The following is a 15,765-nucleotide window of genomic DNA, read 5'->3' as shown; positions in this document are numbered from 1 at the left end:
CGTCACCTCGTCCTTCGCCAGTCTCCGCTTATTCCGCAGCTCCTGCTTTGAGTTACAAATGTGAGCAACTGCACCGGTATCAAATACCCAAGAGCTACTACGAGTACTGGTAAGGTACACATCAATTACATGTATATCACATATACCTTTTGTGATGCCGGCCTTCTTGTCCGCTAAGTATTTGGGGCAGTTCCGCTTCCAGTGACCACTTCCCTTGCAATAAAAACACTCAGTCTCGGGCTTGGGTCCATTCTTTGGCTTCTTCCCGGCAGCTTGCTTGTCGGGCACAGCAACTCCCTTGCCGTCCTTCTTGAAGTTCTTCTTACCCTTGCCCTTTTTGAACTTAGTGGTTTTATTCACCATCAACACTTAATGTTCCTTTTTGACTTCTAACTCTGCTGATTTCAGCATAGCAAATACTTCAGGAATGGTCTTTTCCATCCCCTGCATATTGAAGTTCATCACAAAGCTCTTGTAGCTCGGTGGAAGCGACTGAAGGATTCTGTCAATGACCGCGTCATCCGGGAGATTAACTCCCAGCTGAGTCAAGCGGTTATGCAACCCAGACATAGTGAGTATGTGCTCACTGACAGAACTGTTTTCCTCCATCTTATAGCTGAAGAACTTGTCGGAGACTTGATATCTCTCGACCCGGGCATGAGCTTGGAAAACCATTTTCAGCTCTTCGAACATCTCATATGCTTCGTGCCTCTCAAAACGTTTTTGGAGTCCCGGCTCTAAGCTGTAAAGCATGCCGCACTGAACGAGGGAGTAGTCATCGGTACGTGCCTGCCAAGCGTTCATAACGTCTTATTCTGCAGGGAGAACAGGTGCGTCACCCAGTGGTGCTTGTAGGACATAATCTTTCTTGGCAGCTATGAGGATGATCCTCAGGTTCCGGACCCAGTCCGTGTAGTTGCTGCCATCGTCTTTCAGCTTGGTTTTCTCTAGGAACGCGTTGAAGTTGAGGACTACGTTGGCCATTTGATCTACAAGACATATTGTAAATATTTTAGACTAAGTTCATGATAATTAAGTTCATCTAATCAAATTATTCAATGAACTCCCACTTAGATAGACATCCCTCCAGTCATCTAAGTATAACATGATCCGAGTGAACTAGGCCGTGTCCGATCATCACGTGAGACGGACTAGTCAACATCGGTGAACATCTTCATGTTGATCGTATCTTCTATACGACTCATGCTCGACCTTTCGGTCTTCTATGTTCCGAGGCCATGTCTGTACATGCTAGGCTCGTCAAGTCAACCTAAGTGTTTGCATGTGTAAATCTGTCTTACACCCGTTGTATGTGAACGTTGGAATCTATCACAACCGATCATCACGTGGTGCTTCGAGACAACGAACTGTCGCAACGGTGCACAGTTAGGGGGAACATTTTCTTGAGATTATTATGAGGGATCATCTTATTTACTACCGTCGTTATAAGTAAACAAGATGCAAAAACATGATAAACATCACATGCAATCAAATAATAATAGTGACATGATATGGCCAATATCACATAGCTCCTTTGATCTCCATCTTGGGGCTCCATGATCATCTTGTCACCGGCATGACACCATGATCTCCATCGTCATGATCTCCATCATCGTATCTCCATGAAGTTGCTCGCCAACTATTACTTCTACTACTATGGCTAACACGTTTAGCAATAAAGTAAAGTAATTTACATGGCGTTTCTCAATGACTCGCAGGTCATACAAAAAATAAAGACAACTCCTATGGCTCCTGCCGGTTGTCATACTCATCGACATGCAAGTCGTGATTCCTATTACAATAGCATGAACATCTCATACATCACATATATATCATTCATCATTCATCACAACTTTGGCCATATCACATCACAAAACACTTGCTGCAAAAACAAGTTAGACGTCCTCTAATTGTTGTTGCAAGTTTTACGTGGCTGCAATAGGGTTCTAGCAAGAACGTTTTCTTACCTACGTGAAAGCCACAACGTGATTTGTCAACTTCTATTTACCCTTCATAAGGACCCTTTTCATCGAATCCGCTCCAACTAAAGTGGGAGAGACAGACACCCGCCAGCCACCTTATGCAACTAGTGCATGTTAGTCGGTGGAACCGGTCTCACGTAAGCGTACGTGTAAGGTTGGTCCGGGCCGCTTCATCCCACAATACCGCTGAAGCAAAATAAGACTAGTAGCGGCAAGAAAGTTGACAACATCAACGCCCACAACAAATTGTGTTCTACTCGTGCATAGAGAACTACGCATAAACCTGGCTCTGATACCACTGTTGGGGAATGTTGTAGAAAACAAAAAAATTTCCTACGGTTTCACCAAGATCCATCTATGAGTTCATCTAGCAATGAGTGGTTGGATGCATCTACGTACCTTGTAGATCGCGAGCGGAAGCGTTCAAAGAACGGGGATGAGGGAGTCGTACTCGACGTGATCCAAATCACCGGAGATCCTAGTGCCGAACGGACGGCACCTCCATGTTCAACACACGTACAGTCAGCGTAACGTCTCCTCCTTCTTGATCCAGCAAGGGGGAAGGAGAGGTTGAGGAAGATGGCTCCAGCAGCAGCACGACGGCATGGTGGTGATGGAGCTGCAGTACTCCGGCAGGGCTTCGCCAAGCTCTATGGAGAAGGAGGAGGTGTTGGAGAGGGAGAGGGAGGCACCAATGGCGTAGGGGAGAGGCCCTCCCTCCCCCCACTATATATAGGGGGCCTAGGGGGGCGGCCCTAGGAGATGCAATCTCCTAGGGGGGGCGGCGGCCAAGGGGTGGGGGGCTTGCCCCCCAAGCAAGGGGGCGCCCCCTTTAGGGTTTCCCCCACCCTAGGCGCATGGGCCCTAGGGGAAGTGGCGCCCCAGCCCACTTTGGACTGGATCCCTTCCCACTTCAGCCCATGGGGCCCTCCGAGATAGGTGGCCCCACCCGGTGGACCCCCGGGACCCTTCCGGTGGTCCCGGTACAATACCGGTGACCCCGAAACTTGTCCCGATGGCCGAAATAGCACTTCCCATATATAATTCTTTACCTTCGGACCATTCCGGAACTCCTCGTGCCGTCCGGGATCTCATCCGGGACTCTGAACAACATTCGGGTTACTGCATATACATATCCCTACAACCCTAGCGTCACCGAACCTTAAGTGTGTAGACCCTACGGGTTCGGGAGACATGTAGACATGACCGAGATCGCTCTCCGGTCAATAACCAACAGCGGGATCTGAATACCCATATTGGCTCCCACATGCTCCTCGATGATCTCATCGGATGAACCACGATGTCGAGGATTCAAGCAACCCCGTATACAATTCCCTTCGTCAATCGGTATGTTACTTGCCCGAGATTCGATCGTCGGTATCCCAATACCTCGTTCAATCTCGTTACCGGCAAGTCACTTTACTCGTACCGTAATTCATGATCCCGTGACCAGACACTTGGTCACTTTGAGCTCATAATGATGATGCATTACCGAGTGGGCCCAGTGATACCTCTCCGTCATACGGAGTGACAAATCCCAGTCTTGATCCGTGTCAACCCAACAGACACTTTCGGAGATACCCGTAGTATACCTTTATAGTCACCCAGTTACGTTGTGACGTTTGGTATACCCAAAGCACTTCTACAGTATCCGGGAGTTACACGATCTCATGGTCTAAGGAAAAGATACTTGACATTGGAAAACTCTAGCAAACGAACTATACGATCTTGTGCTATGTTTAGGATTGGGTCTTGTCCATCACATCATTCTCCTAATGATGTGATCTCGTTATCAACGACATCCAATGTCCATAGTCAGGAAACCATGACTATCTGTTGATCAACGAGCTAGTCAACTAGAGGCTTACTAGGGGCATGTTGGTGTCTATTTATTCACACATGTATTACGATTTTCGGATAACACAATTATAGCATGAATAAAAGACAATTATCATGAACAAGGAAATATAATAATAATGATTTTATTATTGCCTCTAGGGCATATTTCCAACAGAAAGCACAACCATGCCTCTCGCGGAAGCAAAACCGTGACTCTTGCGAAAGAAAGAGAAAATAGAAAACGCGTTTTTTTTCGTTTCCGAGAGGCACGGCCGTGACTCTCGCGAAAGCAAACCCGTGTCTCTGGCGGAAGCAAATCCGTGACTCTCGCGAAAGAAAAAAAATAGAAAACGGATTTTTTTTGCCGTTTTCAAGAGGCACGGCTATGACTCTCGCGAAGCAAAAACCGTGTCTCTCATAGAAGCAAAACCGTGACTCTCACAAAAAAAAGATAACACGTTTTTTCGTAGAAAAAAATTCAATTTTTTATTGAAAAGCTGAGGAAGACCAGTGGAAATCCAAAACCCGGAAAAAAACCGTTTAAAAAGCCGAAAACGCGTGCAGAAAAATAAAAAAATCTGAAGGGAACGCCGAGAGCGCGACACCTAGCGAATGGCTAAGAGCGCGCCAAGTGGCGCTGGTCATTGCGAGGCTCCCGAAGGAGCGCTCGTTAACTAGTTGCTCTCTCCACTCCCTATGTGGGTGGGACATGAGATGGTTTCAACGCGGCTGCCACGTCAAATTGGCCCATGTTGGCCCACTTCGACCCCATAGAAACACACTCAGACCAAATCTTAGTCACACTTCCCCGACAACACTGCTCCAAGTCCTCTGCCCTTTCCTTTGTTGTCGTCAGTCACCACCATGTTCAACTCCACCAGCGGCTCCTCCTCTAAAGCCGACACCGTTGTCGAACGACGAGCTACCATCTTCATCGCCATATGTAAGGTCGATGATGGATAGGGGTGGAAGCTCGATCTCCACACGCCACTCCGGTGGCCTAGCGGCGCTCCCCAGCTCCAGGCCAAGCCGCGTAGGCTCGACATGGTCCACACTTGCACGGCGGTCTGGTGGGGCTCTTGAAGCTTAGGGATGTCACCTCCGCCCCCTGCTCCCCTCGATCGGTGTTGGGTGATGATCCCCACACCTTCAAGCATGCGGCGGTGGCTTCTCGAGTCAAAGGCGTTGGCAGCTCACCGTGCGAGCGTGGGCATGGCTCTTGTAGATCTGTGTCGGTCCCCCGTCCCTTCGACTTCGACGACGAGCTCGCCCACAGCGTACTGCGCCGGTCCTTGACCACCGCCAAGACGAACAGCCGCCGCAATCGCCATAAAAATGTGGAAGTATTAATTGCAGCTAGAACTCAGGGAGTTCGAACGCCCACCGAAGGAGAAAGCTATGGCGGACGCAAAAGCTAGCCACCTCCCCAAGTAGCGCGCTCGTGTAGCCCGTTATCTGCTAGAGCTCCCCTCCTCATCCAAGTCCTCCACTGCCTCCAACAACTCCAAATGGCCCTCCGTGCGCCGACATGTATAATACTGCCGCTCTGGAGGCGACACGGAAAGGGCAATGTGAAGAAGGGGTGACTGCTATCTTTGTCTAATCATATATCGGTATCAATGCTATTTGTAGTGGTGAACTATCTGTGTTTTGAACTTGCTATGTCCGGTTGTATGATGGTTTTGCTATGCCCAACCGTATCAATAACATGTGTTTAGTTTTATCTGTGTTGTTTTGATTTACATTGCATAAGGTTGTATGCATTTGAGGTTTGGATATGGGTGTGGACGCGTCCCCGATCGTATGGAGAACTAAATTAGCTATGTTCAGTTGGAAGTGCTCTTAGAGGGAAGACAAAGACGATGTCGACTCAGGCTAAGAGGGGCACGTTGCAGGGGAGAGGAGGGAGAAGAGATGGCTCAGCCATACACTCGGCAAAAATGCTAGACTTACGGGGCTCAGCCTACAGACGAAGGTTACGGAATGAGGTGTTCTAATCTCATTGATTCTCGCCCTCTGATTTTAGCAGCGGGCCCAAAATCGTGATGAATGCTAAGTCTTCACCTCATCTCCGTAACAACTTTCTGTTAAAACTCCCCGTAGCTGTACCAAAGCTCATACACTCGGCTTATTGTATGACGTGCATGTGATGCACGGCAGTCGGCTTCTAGGTGGACACATGTGGCACTTTCTGTCTGGCCCGTAGCTGAACTAGAAGCCAGGCACGTCACTCGGCTTACTCCTTGACCACGTGGCACCATCGTTTCCATCGGCCGGCCACCAGGCACCTTTATATTGCCGAGTGACGTTTATTCCTTGCCGACTCCCTGGCAAATGGATCTCTACTTATTGCCACTTTGTCGAATGGGGTAAGCCGAGTCGGTTTTGCTGGGTGTAACATTCGGTAGACTCGTTGTTGAGTTGCATCCAGTCTTTGTTGAATATATCTGATAGTCTTCTTTTGTTTTTCCTATATACTGAGATGCCTCTGCCATTGGATTTCAATCTTAGCGACAGAAAATCACTAAGAGCAACTTTTTCTGGACAACCCACGAATAGGTGACCCGAATTTATAATATCTAAATACGTGATCCTTACTGATTCTGATTATTCCAACATATAGCCCTTCACATCATCAAATATGCCATATCATCATCCATTAAAACTAATCACTCTGTTCCTAAATATATGTCCTTTTAGAGCTTTCAATATGAACTACATACTGAACAAAATGAGTGAACATATACTCTAAATTATGTCTATATACATTTGTATATAGTTTATACTGAAATCTCTAAAAGGACTTATATTTAGAAACGGAGAGAGTATTTAGTAGCACATGCATACAACAATTTGATTGTTTCATCTTTAGTCACCCAGCTCGTACATGCATATTGTTTGTTCACACACAATTATTTTTGAAAATAATAGCTTTTGATTTAGATCATTTCATTTGTACAAAATGTATCCAAATTTAATTTTTAAAATCCCGAAGCAACGCGCGGGAAAACCATCTAGTTTATTTCATGGCTGTTACAAAAAGAAATCTACTCCATCCCTATAATAATTTTTCAAAAAACGCAAGTCGCAAGAATAATTAACATGCGTCTAGCTACTACTTCCTTCGTTCCAAATTACTAAAACCACGACAGGTAATTTGAAACGAAGAGAGCAGTAGCCACAAGCGCGCCGTCTCGTATCATTCAGAAGAGGTACTTGGATAGCACGTATTTGGGCCCAGCCCGGCGGTCCCCTTGCCAGTGCTGCATGTGCACCCCAATGGCATCCAAGTGCTGCCCGCTCCGGCCGTGGAACCCGACCACCTTCCCCTCGGCCGTCGCCGGCGACGAGAAGTAGGTGCCGACCTCGTCCCCGAACGGGCCGTACCTGCCGCGGTTGCTGACGAAGGTGATGGAGCGCAGCGCGCGGGGCCCCTCGGCCGGGTCGGCGTTGTAGTAGCCGCGCACGCAGGTGAGCACCTCGTGCGGTGCGTCCAGCTTCACCCGGTGCGTGATGTGGCCGGAGGTGCCGTGCCTGGCCGACCACTCCGACCGGTCGCCGCGGTCGTACTGGATCTGGATGGAGCCGATGAGGGCGCCCCGCGTCACGTACACCTGGTTCACGCCGGCGTACACGCCGTCGTCCCACGCCCGGCCCCCCGGCCCGCCCCAGGGACCCGGCCCCGCCGCCGCCGGCTCCTTCACCATGGCCGCGTAGGGCACCTCCTCGTCCACGTCGCCCGGGTCGTAGTCGGACCGCGGAGCCGGCGACGGACTCCTGCTGGCGGCCCGCCTGAGGGAGGACGACGGCACCTTGCCCCGCTGCACGTGCACGCCGATGCCGTCGATGTACCACCCCTCCCGGCCGTGGAACCCCACGACGCGCCCGTCGGCGAAGCTGGTGGAGAAGTATGTGCCGTACTCGTCGCCGTAGGGCCCGTAGCGCCGCCGGTTGGTGTGGAACGTCAGCGACCGCACCGCCGTCGGGCCCATGATGATCGTCGGGCCGTAGTAGCCGGTGATGTGGGTCAGCACCTCCGTCGGGAAGTCGAACGCGATCTGCAGCAAACAAACCACGAGCGCGCGTCAGTCATCCACGCCATGATTGATCGTCTGCCCGGCATGCAGATGAGCCGCAGAGCACGTTGATTACCTTGTCGGGCGGGACGCCGCTGCTGAAGCCGTGCTTGTTGCCCCACACCGCCTGCCCGTGCCGGTCGTACAGCACCTTCATGGAGGTGACCCCCACCGCGCGGGTCAGGTTGATCTGCCACACGCCGGTGTACACGCCGTCGTCGAAGATGGTGCCGCCGCTGCCGCCCCAGGGCCCGTGCGTCTCCGGCCCGCTCATCGCCGCCGCCCTGTACGAGCTAGGGTACGAGACCATCTGCACAACCAAAGCTCACAACTTCACAACACAAAAACTACAGAGCCATCATCACACACACACTCACACACACACAAAGGGTGCAAAAGCATGTGACACCGCACCTTGTTCATGATCGATCCATCGTGGTAGTCCGGGGACGGATGCGCGTACTGCTGCTTAGGGTAACCGGCGCCGTAGACGGCGTAGCCGTCGGCCCGGTCCCGCACCGCGAGGGCCATGTCGTGCTCAGGCTCATCATCGACCTCGGCGACGGTGTAGCCATGTCTGCTGTACGCCGCCGCCGTCGGGATCTGCGGCGAGGCTGGGTAGCTCGGGGGACTCGGGATCGGAACGTGGACCTGCTTCAGGTAGAAGCCGATGGAGTTGAGGTACGACCCGGACCGTCCATGGAAGCCGATGATCTTGCCGCTGCTGACCGGGAGCGAGAAGGGCGTGCCGTCCTCGGTGCCGAAGGGCCCGTACTTGGAGCGGTTGCTCTGGAACGTCAGCGATCTTATGATGATCGGGCTCCCGCAGACCGATCCGTAGTGGCCGCTCACGGACAGTAGGGTTTCCCCGGGAACATCCAGCTTCACCTGCATCATCAGACATAAGAAGTCTGAATAATACTGTTCAGAAATACTTATGAAACTAAAAATTCTTTACAGAAGCCTGAAATCATTTACCTTGTCTGTTTCAGACCCGTCCTCCGTGCTCCCGTGCGTCTGCGACCAGATCGAGTGCCCTTTGAGGTCATACTGGATTCTTATCGAGTCGACGGCTGCGCCATGGGTGATCATGATCTGGCACACCGTCGAGTACACGCCGTCGTCCCAGGGGTATCCTCCTGTCCCTCCCCAGGGCCCAACCACTATGGGGCTCTTCCCATTGGCGGCGCTCATGATGCTCTGTCAGACAAGGACGCCAAGATTTTGGGTTAGAGCATGATCGTTGGATTTGAACGCTAGAAACTACATATCCATGAGGAAAAGAATGTGTTTATATGTCATTGCGTCTGAAATCAAATTGATGTCACGACATTCAGTCAGCAAGCTTTCCATGGACAACAGAAAAGTATCAACTGTTGATCCGAACAATCTCTAGAGACCTATGGGTTTTTCCTAGAGGCCTACGGTACAACTCAACTTTTTAAAAAAAATTGAAAATGAAAGCCTCAGGGGTTTCAAATGTTCACTCTAATCCTTAACCAAACAACATCTCTGAAGATTTTGTTCGTGCTCAGAATCTAATTTCTCCATTGTTCACACACAGATGTTCTGGAAAGCAAGGAAACTAAACATGCAGACACAAGGTCATGAGCAGAAACAGAGCAGTGTACCATTTCTTCCTCGTGCCAATAGGCTCAAACACTTTGGAGATGGAGGGTTCAAAAACTGTGCCTCCTCTTACTACCACCTTGCCGCTACTGCGTTGTGACTTGTGAGCTTACTGACACACGAAGAAACACCGACCTGCCCAATTTATAGGATCGCCGGAGCAAGAAGGCGAGGCGAAAAGCAGGCACTGTCGCAAGCAGGCAGCCGCGTTTAACGGCTGAGGAGAACTGAAAGCAACCGGGAGAACCGGATTCGCCGGCGTGCTGGAGCCAATTCACGCGAAATGGAGAACAACGCAATCTTTTCACAAAATGGAGAACAGCCCAATCTTTTCCCCAGTCTGCCATATATTCTCCTTTCGCCCATCCGCCGTGCCGCGCAGAAATTCGGCGATGGAGAACTAGAGAATTTATTTACCTTTTGTAGCTATTCTCCACGCAAAAAATTGCCTTTCGCCTGGCCTTCTGGAATGACTTTTTGGGGTGTGTGGATGAGTAGATGACTGGGGCGAAACAGAAATTCCCTTTGCGGGATTCCCTGTTTGTTCTGCCTTTCGCGGGCGAGCGCATGCTGATCATGTGGTGTTTCTGGTGCGTGTCTTCCTGTTTTTTGAGAGTGATTTTTGATGCGTTTTCTGGTTGACATGGTGGAAAAATTGTCACCCTGTTTGCTGTCTCAAAGTGCACACGAATAAGGAAGGAATTTGGCAGTGTGGTGGACTGGTGGTGATGGCACACGGCACGGCACCAACGGAGAAGAACACGGGTTTGTTTGAGATGGTGGGCTTTGCCGCGGGGGAATCGTGAAGCACTTGGCGCGCGTGCCGGGCGTGGCCAGGTTGGTCTGTGTGTGGCTCGGGCGCCGGCGCCCATCCCGTCAGGCATCGCAGGTCGCTCGGCTGGGATGGATGGGTGGCTCTCTCGCCGCATGCTGCCCCTTTGGACGGTGTATCGAGGTCGGGAACATGTTCGTCCGTGCGATGGATGCCCTACTCTTTTGCCGGCACCGGGTGCGCCGCCAGCCGTGGGTGAACGCGTTCTTCACTGAGCGTCACCTTCTCGGTAGGGACGGACCAAGGTTAACCCAAGAAGCTCCAAAACAAGATGAATCGATGTGACCATGTCAAGATTAACCATAGCAGGTTAACAAAGATTAACCATGGTTGTACAGTTGTTGGAGCCATGTTCAAAAATGGTTGCATAAACACAGCCACGAACAGCACGTATCTCTATTTTTGATGCATCGTATCTCTTTATTATTATGTGGGTGGTTCTCTCACATCTAATACAAGCTGAGTGAAAACGGACCATCTGTGCTGTGTAACCAATATCTGACTCAACCCATCATAGGCTAACCTGACACGTACTATCATAGAAATATACAATACAATATAGTACCAGCTGCGTGATTCATTCACCAATTAGCACTACAATTCTGGAGTTCTGGACATCACTTTTCTCTCTGCAAGAAAACCGGCAGCTAGAGACTATGGGAGCATACAAGGCGGCAGACCACTTCAAGAACGCAGCGAACCCCCGCCACTTGTATAAGACCGTGCGTACATGTGTATCTGTCTGGGAGAAAAGGTGATCATGGTCAATGTAAGGGGTTCAGGAGGGGAGGAGCGATCACATTAACGATGATGATAATGACAGTAGTGCACAAATCGAGTTGGCATGATCTTACCTGTGATCCGTAACTTTTTGTATGTCTATTGATCCAGCAGTTCCAACAAACCATTCCAGGAGGGGACCTTGGAGAAAGCTTGCTTCCTCTTGATTCCCTCTATGCTGGAGAAGTTACCATTGCCCTGAAGCAGTAAATTCACCAAATGATCAGTCATCAGGGTACACAGCTTTTATCCGGTTTCGTATATGTCTACACACGTTGGAAACCTGACTAACTTACAAAGCTATAACACAGTCTGTAAGTACAAAAACTGAAACGGGATATGAAGAAAGATAAAGATGGAAGGAAGAGTGTTCTAGTGCAATTGTCAAGCTTAACCATATCAGGGTTTCAGGCAGGTCAGTTCCTAAATCGCAAACATGACGAAACCTCAAATAAGAATGCATAAAGCCTCTTTTGTTTACCTTCAAGCAACGTCCCCTAGCTGTGTCACATATAGGATAATCATGGGGGCAGCAAGAACGGTTATCGCTGCAGCAAACTGCATTATCCAGCTCGCAACAGCTCCAGGAAAGGCAAAATCCCAAGGCACGCCATGAGCAACAGCATGTGGATCCTTCAGGGCAGGAGGTAAAAACGCTGCATTTGGTTGGGCCAGGGCCCGGTGAAGGAGGAGGATTCGGGCTTGTTTTTGTCGGGAACGATGCCATCATGTTTATGCCACAGATACCTGACGATGAGCCAGTGTTTCGGTGCATATGCATATAGCCCTTCATTCCCCATCTTTCACCCCAAGAATTTTTCACAATCCAATAATCCTTGCCACCTTCAGAACCATATCCCACAATTAGGACTGCATGATCAAGAGACGTTGGGCATGGACCATCGAAGATACCCTGAATATGAAAATAATGGAAGTCAAGCACAAGGTGTGGTAGAAGTGTGTTAAATAAGTTAGCGAGAGCACAATTGCATGCAAACCTGGGAGTATAGCTGAAATGCCCTAGCGCTGCCACATATTCCTACGCTAATAGGTTGCTGGGCAACAGCTTGTAGTAACAAATCTTCCTTGCTAGGAGGCACCTCCTTGTAGCCATCGATTGTTACCACATGCTTTTTCAGCTGCAAAACAAGAAAATTGCATGAATATGACACATCATGTGCCTAAACATGCTCAAGGTAGTTTTCTACACGGCTGCACCTCCATCTTACCTTGTTCTTGTTGCATGTTCCATCTGCTTCACGAAACGGGTAATCATCCTCTGTGTCAATCCCACCATTTTTAATCACAAACTTATAGGCATAGGTCATGAGCCCACCGCCACAACCAGCATTGTAGGATCTGTCACAATCGATTAGTTCCTGCTCAGAAAGGCTGAGAAGAGAGCCCGTTGTGATCTTGTTTATTCCTTCCATGGCACCTGTAGCTGAGAAGCTCCAACAAGCACCTGAACAACAATCCAGACCACATTAATCGGAAGTACTGGTATGGTTTAGTGATAAAGAATGAGGTAGCACCAACTGTTTAATAGTGAAAAAATACTTCCAAGTATCTTGTATCAAGGCCCATGAATAAAAGGAAACAATACAAGTCCAAAGGAGTGACTTCTTGGAAACAGAAACTTGCATCTTTACTTCTTCAGTGTCACTCTTGATCCTAATTTGTAGAAAAAGACTGTTGACACAGTTCTTATATTGCTGTCATATCTAATTACAAATTTCCAGTATAGCCATCACACATGGGCAACCTAAGATAACCCCAAACCTACTACAATTTTGGATTGCTGGAGCCTGGAAGAATAACAAAAAAATTCTGAGATTTTTATTTAAGCCGTAATGCGCAACTGAACTACATGCTGAAGCAGCACATAGCTACTTCCATGGCAAAAGCTAACAAAAAGAATATAAGCAATTCTCTTGTGTGGGAAGCCCTAAAAAGCAACAGCACCGACAAACCACATAAGGAGTTAGAGGCATAATCCGATCTCTAATTATCTGCTTGCAAAACGATCTTATATTATGGGAATGGGACGGAGGGGGCATCAATCTATTTTTTAAAGTAGTCACTTCAATACCTTGATATCTTTCACATTTTCAAGGACAACAAAGTCTGTGGATCTACAGTTGAGAAGAGTATAAGTGACTACAAACGAGCATAGCTTGGAGAAATTAGTCAGTAAACTTGCAAATTGGGCTGGGAAAAAACTAAACGGATGATAAGTACTTCAGGTAAACATGCTGCTAAATGCCAAGCGCTAACCAATCAATGGGCTACCTAATGAATATGTCAGAGGAAGGTTAGCTTATACTCCCTTCGTTCCAAATTACTTGTCTTAGATTTGTCTAGATACGGAGGTATCTAGCACTAAAATGAGTCTAGATACATCCGTATCTAGACAAATCCAAGACAAGTACTCCCTCCGTTCGGAATTACTTGTCTCGGAAATGGATGTATCTAAAACTAAAACACGTCTAGATACATCCATTTCTGCGATAAGTAATTCCGAACGGAGGGAGTAATTCGGAACGGAGGGAGTATGTGTCAGCTGCTGCTCCCTACCATGGATTCTAGTTCCTAGAATCATTTGCGGCATTAATGCCTCAGTCATTCAGATCTTCAGTATCACTATGATTTTGATGCACTTACGTTTCGTACCACGTCTCGATCTCTAAGTTTTCGCAGTAAAACCCAACAACTACACGAACGACAGCAAAACTCTGACGGAGAAAAACAGAAGAGCTCTGCAATGTGAAGCGTAGAACAAGAGATTCAGAAGCGTGGCGCTCACCGCAGCTGCCCTGGTCCTTGACCTTGGTGACGGCGCCGCTCTGCCTCCAGTCGAGCGCGTCGGGCACGGCGCCCACGCGGCCCTCGAAGCCCCCGTCCGACGAACGCGGCTCCCCGAGCGGGGCCGGGCCGGCGGCGAGGCGCCCGAGGCGCGCGGCGCGGAACTCGTCGTGGGTGAGGTCGGCGAACGCGTTGAGCGCGAGCGTGTACGACGGGGATCCCGGTCCGTTGGCAGCCGCGCCGGCGTTGTGCGCCGCGACGAAGGCCGCGTTGTCCGCGAAGGCCGCGAGCCGCGCCGCGCGCTCCCCGGGCGTCGCGTACGCCTTGCCGTGCTCCGCGCACCACGCCTCGAACTGCGCCTCGTAGGCAGAGGCCGAGAGGCCCTTCTCCCCGCCGACCGAGGCCGAGAGCAGCAGGAGGAGGAGCAGAGGCGGGAGGCAGTGGACGAGGCCCATCTCCGCGGCCCGCTCCGAAGCTCCACCCCACGTCTCGGCTGGCTGCCCCTGGGAATGGAGGATGCTGCTCTGCCTCCCCGGGGTATAAATAGGGGTTTGGGCTCGGTGAGCTCGGAGGCTGGCCGGGGTCGTGGCTCCGGCGAGAGATCAGAGGAGAAGGATGGAGAAGCGAGGAGGAGGAGGGGGAGAAATTTTGGAGATCGGCTGTTGACTGAGAGGGAGCGGAGGGCGTGACGAGGCGAGAGAAACGAGGCGGCTCGGTGATTGGAGGGGGCGGGGCGGATAGGTCCAGGCGCGGTCCACGTGTGCGCGACGTAAATGGCCCGAGATCGGGGCCACGGCCTCGCCACGCTGCACGGCTCTCCCGTTCACCCGTGAAAAATCCGTGTTTTGGGAGTGTTTAGGTGTTCAGACTCATCTGCATCCGGTAAAAAAATTTATAAAAAATACTAAAAAATTACTCCATCCGTTTCTAAATATTTGTCTTTCTGAAGATTTCAACAAGTGACTACATACGAAGCATAATGAGTGAATCTACACTCTAAAATATGTCTATATACATTCGCATGTAGTAGCCATTTGAAATATCTAGAAAGACAAATATTTAGGAACGGAGGGAGTACATGGTAGAAAATTTATCGTGTAAGGGCCGCTCTAATTTTTAGATAATTTGGACATCTGAGTAGCTCTCAGCAAAAAAGACAAATCGGGTCAAAACAATGTGTGAACAGTAAACATTTTTATAGACCCTGAATTTGTCTTTTTTGCCGAGAGCTGCTCATATGTCCAAATAATTTCAAATTGGAGCGGACCTCACACATCAAATTATCTATCACAATTTTTTGTTGGAATGTTTTAGTTTTTTCTAGTATTTGTTTTGACTTTTTCCGTCAGGGTGGGTGCACCTGAGTCTGGACTCAGAAGTGGATTACCAGAGTTTCTTCATCTTCTTCATTCAGTATGAATGCTATATTAGTGAAACGTTTTTCTTGTGGTATTTTTTTTGTTGATTTGCCAAATTATTAGGCTCACCATGAATTTTATGAATACGTGTTTATGATTGGTTGGCTCGAGACAACGGTTTTTTGCCACTAAAAACATCCTTATTTTTCATGATTGGATGCCACGGAGTTATTTACTCAAAACCATCACCCGCAGGGTTAGGGTAACAACTTGATACCACATTTGTGTCAGAGCATAAAAAATCACCAACATCATGCCTAACCTATAACACCGAGCAACTGGTTGTCTGGTAATTTTATTTGAGTCCGTAAACATTAGGAAAGATAGAGGGGGCAGGCGTATCCGAGCACTGGCACATATGGAAAAACGAGCGAGAAAATTCCCTATACCCAATCGCACCGCTC

The 15,765-nt window shown here is 49.3% G+C and overlaps 2 protein-coding genes across 3 annotated transcripts; both read right to left on the bottom strand.

Moving 5' to 3' along the window:
* Positions 1–6,661: 6,661 nt before the first annotated feature.
* Positions 6,662–9,685, bottom strand: LOC147992092 (jacalin-related lectin 3-like). Its single transcript, XM_087527734.1, has 5 exons — positions 9,529–9,685; positions 8,876–9,097; positions 8,312–8,785; positions 7,974–8,207; positions 6,662–7,879 (listed from the first exon to the last, which is right to left on the bottom strand). Exons 1-5 carry the CDS (start codon positions 9,529–9,531, stop codon positions 7,025–7,027), a joined length of 1,788 nt encoding a protein of 595 aa, XP_087383860.1. The 5' UTR covers positions 9,532–9,685; the 3' UTR covers positions 6,662–7,024.
* Positions 9,686–10,753: 1,068 nt separating this feature from the next.
* Positions 10,754–14,666, bottom strand: XBCP3 (xylem bark cysteine peptidase 3). 2 transcript variants are annotated; one of them, XM_087527738.1, is made up of 6 exons: positions 13,945–14,666; positions 12,368–12,603; positions 12,137–12,277; positions 11,620–12,051; positions 11,213–11,336; positions 10,754–11,100 (listed from the first exon to the last, which is right to left on the bottom strand). In XM_087527738.1, the coding sequence occupies exons 1-5, from the start codon at positions 14,396–14,398 to the stop codon at positions 11,238–11,240; spliced, it is 1,362 nt and encodes a 453-aa protein (XP_087383864.1). In that variant the 5' UTR covers positions 14,399–14,666; the 3' UTR covers positions 10,754–11,100; positions 11,213–11,237. The 2 variants fall into 2 exon arrangements, with proteins under 2 accessions (XP_087383864.1, XP_087383871.1); XM_087527745.1 differs by having other exon boundaries at positions 10,754–11,096.
* Between the last annotated feature and the right edge of the window lie 1,099 nt (positions 14,667–15,765).

Source organism: Triticum urartu, chromosome 1A, assembly GCF_056163025.1.
Source record: "Triticum urartu cultivar PI428250 chromosome 1A, HENAU_Tu73, whole genome shotgun sequence".
NCBI lineage: Eukaryota > Viridiplantae > Streptophyta > Magnoliopsida > Poales > Poaceae > Triticum > Triticum urartu.
Note: the sequence above shows the minus strand (reverse complement) of the source record. Positions and strands in the feature narration are given on the sequence as shown.